This window comes from Plectrocnemia conspersa, unplaced genomic scaffold (genome assembly GCF_051122295.1).
Source record: "Plectrocnemia conspersa isolate PC_06_02 unplaced genomic scaffold, ASM5112229v1 ptg000007l, whole genome shotgun sequence".
Lineage (NCBI taxonomy): Eukaryota > Metazoa > Arthropoda > Insecta > Trichoptera > Polycentropodidae > Plectrocnemia > Plectrocnemia conspersa.
The window spans coordinates 12110653-12128217 of NW_028277171.1; the positions used below are offsets into that span (position 1 = coordinate 12110653).

The window sequence follows — 17565 nt, forward strand, 5'->3', positions numbered from 1 at the left end:
GTATTTTTTTAAAATCAATCTTATTTATCGGAAGAGAACGATTTCAATATATTTGTTCATATTATCGAGAAAAAAAGGAGATGGGATAAATAAAAACAAACGATTGCTTTATATTTATTTATATTCAGCAAATATGTATTTCCCATAAATTTAAACAATCATTAACCATACACATGTGAAATCACCATCCGTTTTTGAAACCTATTCAGAATAAATTTTATGTAATATACAATATATCTTATAGTAAACGTGGGAAAACACAGAAAACCTAACACCCGTTAAGGGGACTACATACATAATATGTATATATATATTTAGATAAGAAAAAATATCTAGTCACACAAATATAAATAATATATATTATGTATTACATATATATTTAATAATATGTATAAAGTATTATGAATTATACTTGCCACACTAACGCGTTAACACATTTCTATTTCAGGAATGATAAATCACATCGTCATTTCACGGCACTGCAGTACAATAATGATATCTAAATACACCAAACACGGATATTTTGCCTAAATTTCATACACAAAAATAATACATATAAAATAAGTGTCATTACCATTAATAACAAAAAACAACATTTCAAATTCACGGGTGAATCACGTGCAGATAAATGTGTTGACTGATTATATTCCCAGTTATTACACGTTTACCAGGCCTAGAGACTAACCGAATAAATTTTCATTGACGGCCCGGAATATTACTTAAACGTACCATTTTGAAACTCACCAAGCACCACATACAGGCAATTTGACCCCGAGTAAAGAACCAATAAAAACGATCTTATACAAGCAAAATGTATGTATAAAACACTACAACTCGAACCCTCATTCAGTATTGTAAAAAGTATCTAATCACATTTAAATAACTCGAAGGATCGGTAGTAATATATTTTTAAAAGTGGCCTAGCTTAACAAATGATAATGAAGCAAATAGAAAGTGTGCAATCATTTAAAATCCAAGAATCAAATGATAAATCTTAGGCACGTTTACATACATAAGTAGATTTTTTAAATTAACTCATATATTGAAACTAAAGAGGCAATTGTATAATGAAGTAATAATATTGACAATTAATATTAAAAATGCATATCTTATATACAGAACTTTCAGAATTAATTTATTGATCAAATTATTGATAATTAAATTACAAATATAAACCGATTTTAGAAATAGATTGCGTATTTGGGACTCCCAAGTCAAAATTTGAAAATGTTAACATTCTAAAGTTTTCGATACAATTTATTGTATTTTTTAATTTTCATAAACCAAGGAAGAATATTATTTTTTAAATAGCTCGGGCAGACCCAATTACTTCTCCAGTGATGATGTGTTAACAAGCAGACGTTCAAAATTATCGGGTTGCGTTTGAATTAATTATCGAGTATACGATTGGGGTGTTAGCTTAGAGACAACTGTCCGAGGGCTAATAGCCTTTCCACAGCAGCGTTAATATCTCCAAAAGTTGCAATCAATGCTGAAATAAAATAATACATAATAGTGATGAAAAATATAAAAACAATACGATAGGGTTGTTATATTAAACAGTACCTTGTAAATTAGCTTCCCGATTTAAAAATCCCATAGCTGTTAATTGTTCCAATTGTTGACTATAACGTTGTTCAGGTGATGCTTGAGGATTGGTAGTTGTACCCATTGAACTCATCATTCTAGTCATAAACTGAAATAAAATAATTTTTTTACAATTATCTTTCACTTTTTAAAAAATAGAGCCTGTGCAAGCAAATGTTTTCTTTTTTGTGTGTTCAAATAATTAAAACAATACTTTCTATCCATTTTTATTGATCCTCAAACATAAACTATATCACTTCACTTCCAATTCGCCCTAGAGTTACACGACTACAATATAATAAAGTTGAATTGAGTGAGAGGTGTTTTGGAATTAAAGTGCAAAGACTTAAAATGTGATAGAAATGTTAATCATAGATTTCTTATTTGCTTTTTAATATTTGATTATATACCTGAGAAAACGCTTCAGAATTATTCGGTGTCGGTTGAGCAGTAGGAGTTGTGCCAGTGCCAGTACCTGCGCCAGTGCCAGGTGCAGTTGTAGGGGGAGTAGTATAAACAGTGTTACCGAGACCCATTGAATTCACTAGCCCCGGAGCCGCAGTCCTCAGCTGTTCCATTCCTTGTTGTATTTGTAAGATAGCATTCAACGCCTAATTGTATTCAAAATAAAAATGTCAAATCATCCATTCTTTGAAATAAATTATACATAAACATCATAATCAACCTGAGGATTCGTCATCATTTGCTGCACCTCAGGATTCTGTAACTGCGTTAGAATCTGAGGCATCATGGTGCGAAGCTGGTCTTGCAATTGGTTGTTACCTCCGAATAAAGGATTCTAAAATACACATTTAATACACACATTAAAGAATTGATACACGTGCAATAATAATATCTTTAAAAAAGCATTAAGAACCTGCGATATAATTTGTGTTGCCATCGGTGGGTCGGCTTCGAAAGCTTGCAACATATTTTGAAAGTACGGAGAGCTTAACATCGATTGAATTAAATGAGGATTCTCAGACATTTGTCCAAGAAGTGATTGCATGCCCGGTGTGTTAAAAAGTCCCTGTTGTTGTGGAGTCGCGTTCGTGGGCGGCGAAGCGCCGGCTCCGCCACCAGCGTTCCGAGGTCCCCAAGGATTCGGCAACGGTTCTCTATTTTCACTACCTTGCTGAGGGTTAGTACCATCTGGAAAACAATACATATGCTATAATATAACTAAATACAAATAGTCAATACTTTGATCGAAAACCTACCAGAATTATCAACTAATCCAGAAAACGGATTACCCGCAAAGCTACTGGTGGCAGCGAGCATTGGTTCTTGAATATCACGATACATTCTTTGCAAAGCATTGTAACCACCTAGATTTTAAAGAGAATATTTAATTGCACACTCGTTGCATAAAGTTACACAAAAATACAAAATAACATACCTGGAATACTCTCTAGGTTACTCATGGCTCTATCGTGCGAACGCATCAATTCTTGAAGCATAGCAGGATTCCTAGCCAATTCCATTGTTTGACGTAATAATTCAGGATTATTCAACATACGATTGATTTCAGGATTACGCTAAAATTAGGCATGAATTAAAATTTACATTCATTAAACAATATCAATTACTTTTATTTAATACTATACCGATATCAGATCTTGCATCTGCGGATGAGATGTTATAAGAGTACGCATGTTCTCGGGATCGTTCATCATTTGTTGAACCAACGGATTGTCTAGAACCTGTCTCAGCATATCTGGATTCGATAGAAGCTCAGATTGCATTCGTGCCTATAAATAAACATTGTCATGAATCATGTTTATAATATATAAAAATTAGTTATTTTGCAAAAGTGTGACTCGTACTTGCAAATCCAAGAAGGTCGGCTGTCCCAGACCTAATGTTTCCAAACCAGCTAGACCGCCGAGCGAATTCAGTCCAAATGGTGTTTGGGCCGTGTCAGCTAAAAAAATATATATTAAAAACTAAATTAATTGTCTTCTATTACATCACATTGATATAGAATGACTTGACAAAATTGTGCAAATGATAGAATATTATAAAGTATGCTTGAAGCATAGTATGTAAATATTGGTGTTATACTAACGGAATACCTTTCTTTAACTATATTTTGTTTTACATTAGAGAATCTTAAATTTCCTGGTACAAGAAAAGCTGATATCAAGCCGACTTCTGAGCATGCAATACCATTAAATATAAAGGTGTGATTTTTCAGTACTGTGGTTGTAATGAAATGTATTAGACAATATATGCGATAATTAGCAAATGAGAGATATTCGCTGACATGAATCAACGATTGCATATTAATAAAAAATATGCTTACCTAATGGTAAAACAATTATGGTACTCGATTATTGAGCTCTATTTCAATTACAAAAATAAACGAATGTAAAGATTTTTAAATTTTACTGTACGATATTTTTGCCACAAAGTTAATATTTCATAATATACGTATAGCTTGATACTGATTTAAACTGTAATACTTTTTTTCAAATCATTAAAATTCCCTTTACAATAATTTTACTTGAAAAAAAGAGAATTTCTCAATTTAATTGTATGATTGATTATAATACATTATGATGAACTTATATATAATTGAATTTAAGTCTCCACGTTGCAATTCTAAATTTTTAATAGTATGATTATATTGGAACGCATTGGCTTGACTGTATACGGAGAAAATTCAATAAAGTTATTTTTCTCTATCTTGACGGATTTATTTTACAGCTGCAATACTAGATTTTTGTCGACATTTGTCGTGATAATGAATATTTGAATCAGCCATCTTTGGATGATTTATTGTGGGTCTCCATCCTCACTAGTAAAATTTTCTACCTAAATAGTTCAACACATGGACTGTTGTCTCTCAAGAATAATATCAATAAGTAGTTTAATATATATTGTCCAATTATATCTCGTCTAAGCTGATGTGTAGCATATGAATTCGTATGTTTATGTACATACATATATATTAAATAAATAAAGCATAGAATTTCCGCCTTACACATTGCAAGTTTCAAAAATAATGTGTACTTATTAAGTCGCACAACAAGAAATATTATGAAATTTTATCAAAACAGGCTAGGGCGCAGCTCCGTGCCTTATTTTAATCAAATGAAATTTCACAAGCATGTTTGAGCAGCAATCGTCATCATTTGGACTTCATATCTGTGAAAAATATATTGCCAACAAGATCAGGTATAAATACAATGCTTGATCTAGAAAGATGATTCACAATTTGTTGATTGGTCTACTTTATAACGCATATGGTTCAATGACCCCCTCTGAAAAAACTATAGACCTATCTTAACTATTTTGTTACCAAAGTTCTTTGAGTAAGGTTAATTTAAGAAAGCAATAGCGAATGAAGGGGGGTTTAGTGTGTGAAAGACTGGCACTTCTTTATATTTTTTTAATTCCATTTAGTTATAATTATCAAATAATCTACTTCCTTTAGTTTTGAAATTTTCTAATGTACAGAAATTCAAATTACCATTTAATACTTGCAATGATGCATAGTAATGAGTGTCTGTATGGTCAAGTATATAAGTGTTTGATATAAACATTTTAAGACAAATTTTTTTGGAGTATTCTTATTACTAATTCGTACTCCTCACCCCCCCCCTGATTTCTCCAGCGCTCACAGAAGGGGGTGTTGAGCACACGTTGGAAACTCATAGACTACCCCAAAATAATGAGATAACGCCTTTATTGAGCAAATTTGAGTGGGAATATAAAAAGTTGTTTGTCGATACAACAACAATTCGTTTAAAGTATATATCTCACAGCTGTCACAATTGCAGTAACATTTGCACAAGAGTTGGAGCTGCTATGCTGTTATCTCTATTTTTTGCATAAACGGCTCCTTATCAAAAAAAAATCATTTAAATTCAGATAATCGGATTTTTTGGCACTGACACATCCATATCAGTGCCAAATATATTTGCTTTGTAAAATATATTTCTCAAAGATATTTTTACAAGAGGACTTCAGTTGTCCTTTAACGTAGTCCAGGCTGATTTCACACACGTTTTGTGACTAACAATTTGCTTGAACAATTGATTGTCAACTTCTTTATCCCATGAAGGTTTAAATGCAAATATAGGCAGTTCTCGACTTTCGTACAATTCGCTATTTCGTACATATTTCAAGTCAGTTGTCATTCGACGACAAAACAATACACACGTTTGATACCAGGACGCACACATACAGATAGCTAGTGTCTAAGTCCCCATCCCATTTCCGATAATCCCGGGCCCCTCCGTCATCCGAAAGGATTAGTCTTGGATTTACACATATGTCAATTTGTTGTGTGATTTCAAGTTATTTGATTTCGTTTTTGTAAATTCATAACCATGAGTGTAAAACGAAAAATTGCAGTGTTAATACGGACAAAAAGAAAATAAAATCTCACAAACTACATGCGATTGAAACAAAGATGGACATAATTAGCCATTCTGAAAGCTGTGAATCTTTTGCTTCGATCGGTTGTTCGTATGACTTGGGCCATTCTACGATATGTCCAATTATTAAAAACAAAACTAAAATAAAGGAACGTGTACACAACTGTGGAAACGTCATATTGTAATCAAAAATCCATAAAAAAAAACATATTGTAATGGACGAAATGGATAAAAGATCAGCATTAAAAGGATATCCCTGTAAGTCTATTGATTATTCAAGTTAGAGCTCTTAGCTTATATAAAGATTGGAAAAATACATTAAAAAAGATTCTGACACCGAATTCCATGCAAGTAAGGGCTGATTAGACAAATTCAAAATGAAGGCTTCTTTACGTAATATTAAATTTATTGGGAAAGTTGCCAATGCATATAAGGTAAGCGCTCATGAATTTAATTCCACATTTTCCAAAATCATCAAGAATGGAAATTATTCTCCTTGCTCAACCGCTTACGGACGGTTTCCATACATGTACTTATATTTTCGATTTTCAAAGATGAAATTATGTATTATGAATCATTATTTCTATTGTTTAATTTTATTATTATTATATTCTAAAAAATGTTTTTTCGAGTAATGTTCTAAAAAAATTTTTTTTTAATTTTTTTGTTGAATATTTATATTTTATCTAAAAAAAAGAGAAGAAAACAATATTATTATTTTTTTAACTTTTGAAAAATATTTCAGGCATGAAGTTGGTAATATTTAATGTACATGAAACAAGACCGTGTTGGAAAAGGATGCCTGCAAGTACATTCTTGGCAAAAGATGAATCTGTTGCCTCTGGACATGTCTTCCCAAAACAAATTAACATTGCTACTTGTAATCTATTGAAAATATTTTTACATTGCTCTACTTTCGTACACATTTCCAGGAACCAATCATGTAGGAAAGTTGAAGACATCCTGTAGTTTAATAAAAGAATTTCATTTAATTTGTACGTTCTTTTGGTATCGGCACCCATGGGTATCTTGCATTTTGTACATGCAATCAGCCAGGTCTGCGAAAATTCGTTCGATTAATAATTGTATTAGCACACTTGCGATCGTACATTTTTTACTGATCAGTCAGGAATATATTTACATATTTTTAATGTTCCATCAAAGGTCAACAATGACATACGTGGTAATGAGTTGATACTTATATTGCGTTTATGTACCAATACATGTAAAAACATTTGACCAATTTTCCTCTAAAGCTATTAATTAACACTAGATTTACGGGTATAAGCCCGTCAATTTAGTGTTAATTAATTCAAATATAAAAAGTCGTAAAAAATCCAGAAAAATACTTCGATACAAATCAAATTAGACAGATTCTGTAAATCTAGTGTTAATAGTTAGAAATGGCGTGTGCATGGTCGGAAAAGGTTGAGTACCCCTAATATAGAGTAATTAATATGTGATATTTAAAGGCGATGCATAATTGACATAATTATGGTTATTGAGTCAGGATATAAGTCGTTAAATAGTGTTTAGAACGTTCTAGAATTTGTAGGATATATTGTCAAGACGATCGATTTTAAAATGATGACACAACACAGATCGGTCGCGAAACTTAAAAGTCATCGGCCTCATAGATCATTATCAAATGTCATCGAGTTGATAAGAGTGACGTCACACACAAATAAATTAATTTTGTCAAATGTAAGTTTGACATTAGCGTTTTGAGGTTACGAGGGTGGCTCACCCGGCGGTCTCCTGGGGCCGCCCTCGGGCTCTGGCCTCGGTGGAGTCTTGATGACGAGATGAACGGCCGAACCGTCCTTGATGTTCTGCGCCGACAGCGACTCGGCATCCTTCAGGATCTTGCCGGCGAATATGAGGCACAGCTGGTCCGGCTCGGCGGTGAACTTAGTCAGCACCAGCTCCTTGAGCTGAAGGAAGAACGGAAGAGCGTTAGAACGGGGCGTCGGCGGGTGAGCGGCGCGCGGGGGGCGGAGCACTTACGCGGCGCACGTCGGCATCCGCCTCGACTTGCAACTGGTGCTTCTCCTTGGGGGTCTTGACGGTGATGGTGATGGTGCGCGGCCCGGGCGCGTCAGGGCCCGCGTCGGACCGCCCGCCGGCCTCCGCCATTGCTTATGCGCCGACGACGACGAAGGCGACCACTGCTGCCAACCCGCTCGCGTTGCGTGTCCGCTTTCGCTGCGCCTGCGGTGCGCTGCGTTGCGGCTGACTGCGACGGTGCTGACTTTCGTTCGTCACCTCGAGCCGCTAGACCTTTGATTGTCACAAAATGAAAACACCGCTTTATTCGGCCATTAACCGTTTACAAAAATTATAACCTTCAATCCAACGCACCGTCGTTAAAATACGATGTTGATAAAATCCTATTTCTAAAAATAGTCTTGTTCGAATCCTACTCGAATGCGGAAAAAAATCTGAATTTTTTTATCGAGATCATGGCCGATCACTGTTAGATGTGGTCCAAATAAGACTAGAATTACTAGTCATTGTTTTTATATATTTTTTATTTATTTTATATAAATACAAGCTTATTACACAATTAATAATGCAAGAAAATACTTACGTTAAAATTAAATAAAATATGCTAGTGTACAACCATTTTCTAGTATAAAAAGTAAATTTCCGCTAACCCTGTAATGAATAACAAACAAACACAATACAAATTTCCATAGAGTTCTAATATTTTTTGTAACATGTAATTCTTAAAGTTAGCGATATCGCTCTCCTGTGTGACACTGGACGATCCAAGTAGGCAGTAAATGCGCGAAATGACAAGAAAATGGCATTATAAACAAAAACATTGCAGAAGGGTACTTCCAAAAACCATTCGTAGATGTAGTAAATGTATCATATTTTAATTGTAATTTGAACGAGCTTTCAACATTTCAAATATGCAATAATTGATTGTATTTTAATATTGTAGGGCTAATTTATCTATTTATTTATTCATTCATTACGGCTAAAACTTGGCAGCACTCTTGTAACACGTGACGGCGGTGGGGAGCACCACATTCTTTAGCGGAATTTGACTAGAGTTTGACATACGGCGGTGCCTCGTTCGCCAAACATTCACATTGAATAAATGATACTGCAGCAACTTAATCTATGTGTTATGCCACCTGCCACCATTCGTCCGACAAAATAACAACAAAAATCAGCCAATTAAATTGCTTATTTTTTTATCTTTTTTAATAAACCCAATATCGTAAAAAAAACTCGCAACCAGTGTGTATATTTTTTGCATATAATATTATGACTAAACTAAAAAAAATGTCGACAAAATTATAATAAATACATTACTTTAATGTCTGGTTTGTCAAAATTTGTCAAAAAATAACCCTCTGATGGTCGCAATATATCCAATAGATGCATGTGTCATTTTTTTCGTTGGCACCCTTTTGTTATTTTCCTATGATACTGCATTCTTTCATAGCTTCCTAGGTCTGGATAACACATCTGCTAGTCATCACAGTAATTTCGTTGCGTGATCACCTGTGGATTATTTGATTGCAAAGCATCTGTAAGATACATTGCGACAGTTCGTGTTATACTTGTGATTGGCGTTTTTTTAAATTTTAAACATGAAATATTATTTCTAAATATATATTTCTATTGGAAATAATCAACTTATAAAAAGTAAAAGATATTTTGTAAGAAAACTTTCTAAAAGGTTAACAAAAATCACCAACAACGACAAAGTGGATTTAAAACAGGAATTCCGAAAAACCTTTAATTAAAATTGGAAAAATTAAATCCTTCTACATTAATTACCAAGCAAACTAAAAATAAAGCTAATCAAAATGTTTTTTAAAGTAAATAAAACGCTGTGTACCTTGTACAGAAAATAAAATGTCACGAATGACAAAATATAGATGTAAAAAATGTTATACGTTTTTATGCTTGAAACACTGTTAATGTTTGCGAAATCTGCTATAATGCCTTTGAATTAGAAGATAAAACTGATTCTGATTGAAATAAATAAAAATATCTGCGTAAATATTTTAAATATTCAAGTTTTACCGATTTTATTGTGTGGTTCATAGAATAATGGTTAAAATGCTGTGGTTAGTATTTTTATCAAAAGTTTAATGATGTTTTTCTTTTTTAAGTTTATTGTTGTAAGTTAATACATTATATAATAAAGAATTGTGATTTTATTTTTCATTTATAATATTAAAAATGATACGTGCATCTGTCAGATTCATTGCGACGAGCGGTGTTTCACTTAATATTGCGACAATCGAATGGTTAAATAAAGCGGTGAATTCGCTAAGATTGCAAGAACATTTAAAATAACTTCTGAATGATAAATATTAGAATTCATTTTGCAATCATGCAGTTATATAACTAAATCAAACAAACGATATTGTCTTCCACAAATCAAATATGTCCAAGACGATGAGTTTAATTTGATTAAAACAAAAACATATTTGCAACATTTTTTCATTTGTGGCAAAACTTTTATGTACAAACAAAATCTAAGACGGGTAGAATCCAACCAGTTTACGAAACATTATTAAGAGTTGATTACGTATTGTTGACTCTTGCAGACTCTTTTGGGGTTTTCAATCCTTTTCAAGTAAAAATACAAAAGAATATCTAGAATTGCGAGAATAACTTATATTATCAGAAACAAATAAGGAATTCAAATTTAATTTTAAAGACGGTTAATAAAAGTTTTAGCTCTACTTTATCTTGGATTATGGCCACTAGTCCAGAGGGTTCCACACGTGCAGGCTTCACTAAAGTCTTGCTTGCGCAAACTAGTTTGTATACCGAAGCCTGTGTGTGTGGACGAAAGGATGGTATACCGTGTAATCCTGAAAGCACCGCTTGTGTAATCTTTGCAACGCAAAGATTTGGTTTACACAAACCAAGCCTGTATCGTATTGTTCGAGATTCGAGCCGCCCATCACAGTACTTTGTCGTTTAATTGCCGGTGTTATCAATGCTAGTAGCTTATTGTAGGCGGTTTTGTCTAATCTCATATAATTCCTCCAATCTTTAGGACCTTCTAGCAAATCTTTCATTAAATTTAAGTGTTAGTGGACATTTTTTAACAACCATGTTTTACAGCACTTTGAACGTAGATTTAAATGAATAATTTAACAATATAAACATTAAGGTATCTTATTAATTACACCATCTTACTATTTATGTTTCGTAGGTAAAAATATAGATATGTACACAAAATAACATAAATTTTTCTACGTCAAATTTTTGTTTTTTTTTTACTTAAAGAAAGTAGATTTTCAGGGGAAAATTCTGAGATAGTTTTTCTGAAAAATGAGCCGTTGTTGTGCTGCAATATATTATTTAGTATGTTATTGAGTCAGCAATTTCAACTGGATATGCTTATGGTGAATATGTTTTCATTATTTGCGTTCCATTGAAATTAATAGGGTAAACCTTATTCTTTAAATATAATTTATTGAATATACTGATATAACCCTTTGACCGCGGATGACACCTATATATAGCATCAAGAAAATTATGGCATAAATAGGTGCTCCCTCACATATTAGCAAGATGCGAAATAACGTTCAAAAATACCAGCCGTGGTCAAAGGGTTAAGGAATTGTAAAATTTATAATAAATAAGTTGAATTCTAATAGGCATACTGCTTATTATGTTTATTTAAATATCTTGTATCTATATTAAAAGTCTTTATTATGATACAATAAAAATTGCAGTTTATTATTATGTTATACATAACACATTTTATTGTTAAGTGTGCATTTTGACGTTTTACGTATTGATTGGCCACTTAATCAGTTGTTATGGCCGAAACGTCGCCGATTCGACACTGACATAGCATTTTTTAAATTTGTCCGTGTTTTTGTTTCGTTTTTTTATGTAATAAAATTAAGAAAATAAATGAAAATATGTATTGTTACTCGCTTTGTACGTTTGAGTGTCGAGCACTATACGCAGGTTAATCGATATTTGTGTAGCGCTCTAACGATCTGTATGTAAATAAGTAAATAAAATTTATGTAAATTCGATACGCTTTATTTTATTTACGCTCCACACACCAATTAGAATGTATTATAATTGATGAGTATGCACAGTTAGTAATTTTTCACATTTTGTTTTAATATAAAAAGCTTTTGTAAAGCTATTTGATAATAATGCTTAATATGTTTTACAGTGTGAGTAATGTACGATAATTGCAGAAAACAGAGCCGTAAAATCAAAAAAACTACAGATATACCTATAGATACTAATCGCTTTCTAAATTGTATAGCTAAACCTAAACGTACGTTCATTTCTATCACAAAACATTTGCACATTATTTGTATTGCAATCAAATTTTATATTATTTTTATACTTGAATATATATATTTTCAGATGAATCGCCATATTTAAATGGAGTAATAACAAATAGTTATAAATATAAAGAAGACAAAATTATTAAATATTTATTAAAAGTAAATGATTGCGATTCGCTTCAAATAATACAGAAGGTAAGCTGAAAGTACTCATTTCAATAGTATGTATCTTAATTTGGAATCACGAAGTATTATTTCCTATGCCTAATACACAGAGGACATAATTTTATCACAATTGTATTTATTTCTGTTATTTTCCATTGCAACTGACAAGTATTAAACTAATGTGTTACAAAATTTAAACAAAATCAGCAACTACTTGGTAAGTAGTAGAACACCAGACTAAAATCAAAGTCTAAATATCAGCGACGTCTATTTTATTAATTATAAATTATAATTTCAGCTTGTAATCAATATATGTCACTATGCACAATTTTATTTTAATTATTCATCACAATATTCATTCATGACATAAGGAAAAACTAGGAAAACTAACCATGTGTTGATCGATCGGAATTATAATTATTTAATAATCATCAATTCCGATCTTCCAGACAAGATAGAATATGGCATTCGAACCCAGGTTTTTCCAATACTAGTTACTGGTCTATTGTATTGGTAAACTCTCGTTTGTTCTAAGCTGGAAGCAAAGTGGTTGACGTGCTTTTGCCTTTCATATCCTTGATCGATTGGCTAATGCAATGATTTGGGTAAAAACAGCCTATTTGTTATGGTTTACTAAATATCTATAGTTAGAATTTTTGCGTTACGATATTATTTAAAAAAATGTATACTTGGCTATTATGTAACTTAACGAAATGCTGATTAAGTACATGTAAGCACATTCTACAGACCGTTCGAATTTATATTAGCCTTTTTATTGGCACCGACTGTAGCCTTTGTTCAGGTCCTTTACAAGTGCGTTTAATAGAAATCCGTTTTCAAAATACTTTCTGCGAGTGTTTCTTAAAATTTATTTCACAATCTTTAACGTGCAGGGTTTGATGGGTCTTTCTCCAATTGTGCGAGTTTTTTGATAGACACCGATTAAATTTTTTATAGTAGTCAATATTTTTTAGTTTTCTCTTATCAGTTGGGAATCTGTTGTTCAAATGCTTCGATTCTTCTTGTGGTCCGTATCTTACACGAAAATGTTTTACAGCCATGTAAGAGTACGGAACTAACATAGTAAATAAGCCCTTTCAATTTGTAGACTCTGCTAGTAGTGCTGCCGTTTATGTATCTCAAAAATGTATCTTTTATTAACTTCCGAATATCATTGAAGAGAATTTTTTGCTTTTCAAAAATCTAAGAAACACATTATATACAGTTTTATTGAATTCTTTTGAAGCCGAACTTACGTCTAGAATAATGCTTCTCTTATTCCCAGACTGCACATAAAACCAGTTTTAAAAGTAGCTATAGAGCATTGCTCAATTAGACTAATTGAGTCATGATTTTTGTATATTACACAATATCGTAAATAAAATATATAATACGATACACATCCTTAATATATTAAAAATACGAATTTCAGTTATGTACAAGCAGTCCAATATATAAAAAAAGAAGCCAAAGCCCAAAAGCAGGTAAATTTTATAAAATGAAATAAAATAAAGCAAATGATTAATATAAAAAACTTTTACAAATAAGTCAAACTGGAAGATAATCTGACGATTAATTTGGAGCCGACATACAATGACCTTGGATGTAAAGCTGTTCTACGCAAGAAAAATAAAAAGAACAAGAATATCGTCACAATATGTACCGCAAATTGCCGATTCGATGTCGTAAGAAAGATAGCGACTACTCTCGCATTAAAAGAAGTCGGCGAAAATGATGTTTGGGACATTATATGGACGGACGTTAACATGCCAGTATCGAAAGCAAAGGAGATGAAGCGCTTTCAAAAAATTAACCATTTTCCTGGAATGAATGAAATATCCAGAAAAGATTTGCTAGCAAAAAATCTGAATAGGATGCAAAAAAGCTTTCCGAAAGATTATGATTTTTTCCCTAAAACATGGTGTTTGCCATCTGAGTATGTCTTAGGATATGATATCAAAAAAAAGCATATTGTAATATTTTTTTCTATAGTTTCAGTGATGTTTTACACTACAGTAAAACGCATAAAAATAAAATATTCATTATGAAGCCGGAATCTGGTAGTCAAGGTAGAGGTATATTCATCACAAAAAATCTCAAAGAGGTGGAAAAGTCAGAGAAACTTATATGCCAACTCTACATAACCAAGCCTTTTCTGATTGACGGATATAAATTTGACATCAGAGTTTATTCGTTGATCACTTCTTGCGATCCACTGAGAATTTATGTTTATAACGAAGGATTAGCAAGGTTTTTTTATTATCTTATATAAATTGTTTATGTATGGATGAATAATAAGGAAACTCCGGTGTATTTACAGGTTTGCTACTATTCGATACGCCGATCCCAACATCTTCAACTGCGCTAATATTTTCATGCATTTGACGAATTATGCAGTTAACAAAATGAATCCAACTCACGTCAACAATCACGAGTCTGGAATAAAACGGTTTATATTTAGTTATTTACAAAGTATGAATTATTCATGATGGTTGTATTAATCATGATGTTACCATTTTAAAATCAACTGCAATGTTTTTTCATTGACACAGCGATATGACGAGCACTGCATACATTTCTTCTTCTGAAAACTCATTACATCTTCATTACAAAACTTTACTTTCGTTTGTAAATTAATTTAAAACAAATCTTTATATATTTTCTCATACATCAGGATTACCTAAGCTTCTTACAAAGCTGACTTAAGTAAAAAATTTAAAAATAAATAATAACTAGCTGTATATTGCATTACACATGTAAACTGATAATGCATTAATTATATTTACTACTTATGAATATAGTTATTTCATACACAGGTATTGAACTCAGAAATGTTATTTCCAGAATTAAAAAATACATAAATGATGTTTTCTCAACATTAAAAAGATCAAAAAAATAGCAAGGCCTATTTCTCATATATCTATCAACTATAATAAAATAGTAATTAGTTAGTTACAAATATATCATTAACATTTATATCGTTTGTATCATTCTAGGAAAATATCTACATTGAATCGTTTGTTAGAGCCAAAGGGCGTTGATATCAAACACCTTTGGAAATCTGTGGATCAGGCCATCGTGAAAACCATCATATCAGCATGGCCTGTTCTGAAGCACAACTATCATTCTTGCTTTTCATCACACGATACAGTTTGTAGTTGCACATATTTACATCAATATTTAAAACGCCTTCAAGTACATAATAATCAATAGAAATAATTGAAAAAAATAAAATTACTTTTTAATCCAGATTCAAGCTTGCTTTGAAATATTGGGTTTTGACATTCTGTTGGATCAAAACGCAAACCCGTACATATTAGAGGTTGTAACCTGCTTTATGGGTTATATACATACAAATAATACATTTGTATATGTTTTAAATAAATTATTTTATAGGTAAATCAATCACCGAGCTTCCACACTGACACTCTTATAGACAAAGAAATTAAAGAAAGCCTCATAGCCGATACGCTGACACTCATCAATATATGGCGATGTGATAAGAGAAAAATATTGGAAGAAGATCGACGCAGAGTGAAGGAGAGACTTATTTATGGAACTCAAAAGCAGTCGTAAGCTTTGGGTAAATTTATAAAACAAATCTTTGTAATAAAAATATTTTATTCCTTAGAAGCGTCAACGGTAGTAACTCTCCTATGGAAAAAGAAAAAGAAAGAGTATGGCGGAACGAACAAATGCAATGGGAGAGGGAACATCTTGGAAATTACAGGTATTATTGATGAATATTTGAAATAATTGTAACAATATATGTATGTATATATGTAATATATATCTCTAGATGCGTCTATCCGGATGAAAAGTATGAAAAATTCTTCGAACAGCCTTCCAATACATTATATCTTAGTACAATGAGCTCAAGAGCAAGAGAAGAATGTGTTAAACAGCAGCGCGAAGAGTATGAAGCCAAAGCTAAGCTAAAGAACTTATCTAAGCTTCCGTCGATGAACCAAGATTTGAGATGTTTCGACGATTCAATCACTAAAACTAAGTGTAAAGATAGAAAAGAAAGAACGAACAAAGTCATTTTACCAAATATTGTAAGTTTTTCTTTGAGTTTTTTTAATAAGCAGAATTCATAGCACATTCGCATTACAGGCAAGAAATAAAGAAACTGTTTATAGACCATTTGAACCTGTGCCAATAGTAGAATCGGAAGAACGAAAAAGACTATTAGATCTCGCTTACAGGGGAGCTCTTATTGAAAATCAAGGCCTTTTAGAAAAAGTAATACAAATACGTACTATTTAGAATTTTATTGTATATAATAAATATTTTGTTTTTTTTTTAGATATACCAAATGATGAAAGCGGTCGGAACTCTAAAAGTGGAAGATGAGAAAAAAATTTCTAATTGTAAATGGTTCTTGAAATCAAAAGAAGACTCAAAAAAATGATTACGATAGCAATAGTACCTAACGTTTATACATGTTTATAAATTTTTATTCATAAAAACTATTCTGTAAAGGATGATATTAAAACTGCAATTAATATATAACAATTTTTATTAATTATTGCTGATATTTAGTAATATTCACATAATAAAAAATAAACTATGCACAGATTTGTTGGCGGTCTTGTCGAACAATATTTGTAATTCGCTATTAATATTTATATAAAGGTACCGATTATTATTATATATATTCAAACATACACAAATGTTTGCATATATAAACTTGTATTCATGTATACAAACAAATTATTAGTCTGCATTATAAATTTGTTACGAATACAGAACCTAACAAAATCTGATTGAAAGAAAAATCTGTACAGGTTAAAATATTATCTCCAGATAAAAAAGAAGGTATTAAAATAATTCTAAATGAAAAATAAATATTTACATTTGCTAAATAATAATTAATGAAAACTGATGCAATTGTAAATTATTCAGCCTTTTCCGATTCATAAAAAATATCTAATCTTTTGCTTGATGAAAACGAGATAGAATACGGAGATAGGAACTGGTAAAACACGTTAAAATTTAAACTATGAAGTTTAACATTACATTATTTCTTAAAATTAAAATGAGCAATTACATAAGAATACATTTCACGGACGAAACAATAAAAATATCAGGAGTCACCGAGAGTTAAGTTAAAATAACGCTAAATA

At 31.7% G+C, this 17565-nt stretch overlaps 2 protein-coding genes across 3 annotated transcripts; one reads left to right on the top strand and one right to left on the bottom strand.

Moving 5' to 3' along the window:
- Positions 1-1109: 1109 nt before the first annotated feature.
- Positions 1110-8260, bottom strand: Ubqn (ubiquilin). Its single transcript, XM_088189080.1, has 11 exons — positions 7980-8260; positions 7720-7906; positions 3414-3511; positions 3195-3338; positions 2987-3125; positions 2808-2915; positions 2465-2739; positions 2273-2386; positions 1998-2198; positions 1567-1696; positions 1110-1492 (listed from the first exon to the last, which is right to left on the bottom strand). Exons 1-11 carry the CDS (start codon positions 8106-8108, stop codon positions 1416-1418), a joined length of 1602 nt encoding a protein of 533 aa, XP_088045206.1. The 5' UTR covers positions 8109-8260; the 3' UTR covers positions 1110-1415.
- A 3503-nt stretch (positions 8261-11763) lies between these two features.
- Positions 11764-16951, top strand: LOC148233940 (tubulin polyglutamylase ttll6-like). 2 transcript variants are annotated; one of them, XM_088189081.1, is made up of 14 exons: positions 11764-12069; positions 12151-12258; positions 12351-12466; positions 13869-13920; positions 13985-14372; positions 14429-14686; positions 14757-14885; positions 15433-15586; positions 15687-15758; positions 15833-16008; positions 16068-16166; positions 16236-16494; positions 16553-16681; positions 16746-16951. In XM_088189081.1, exons 2-14 carry the CDS (start codon positions 12159-12161, stop codon positions 16848-16850), a joined length of 2037 nt encoding a protein of 678 aa, XP_088045207.1. In that variant the 5' UTR covers positions 11764-12069; positions 12151-12158; the 3' UTR covers positions 16851-16951. The 2 variants fall into 2 exon arrangements, with proteins under 2 accessions (XP_088045207.1, XP_088045208.1); XM_088189082.1 differs by lacking the exon at positions 12151-12258 and having other exon boundaries at positions 11786-11933.
- The last annotated feature ends 614 nt before the right edge of the window (positions 16952-17565 follow it).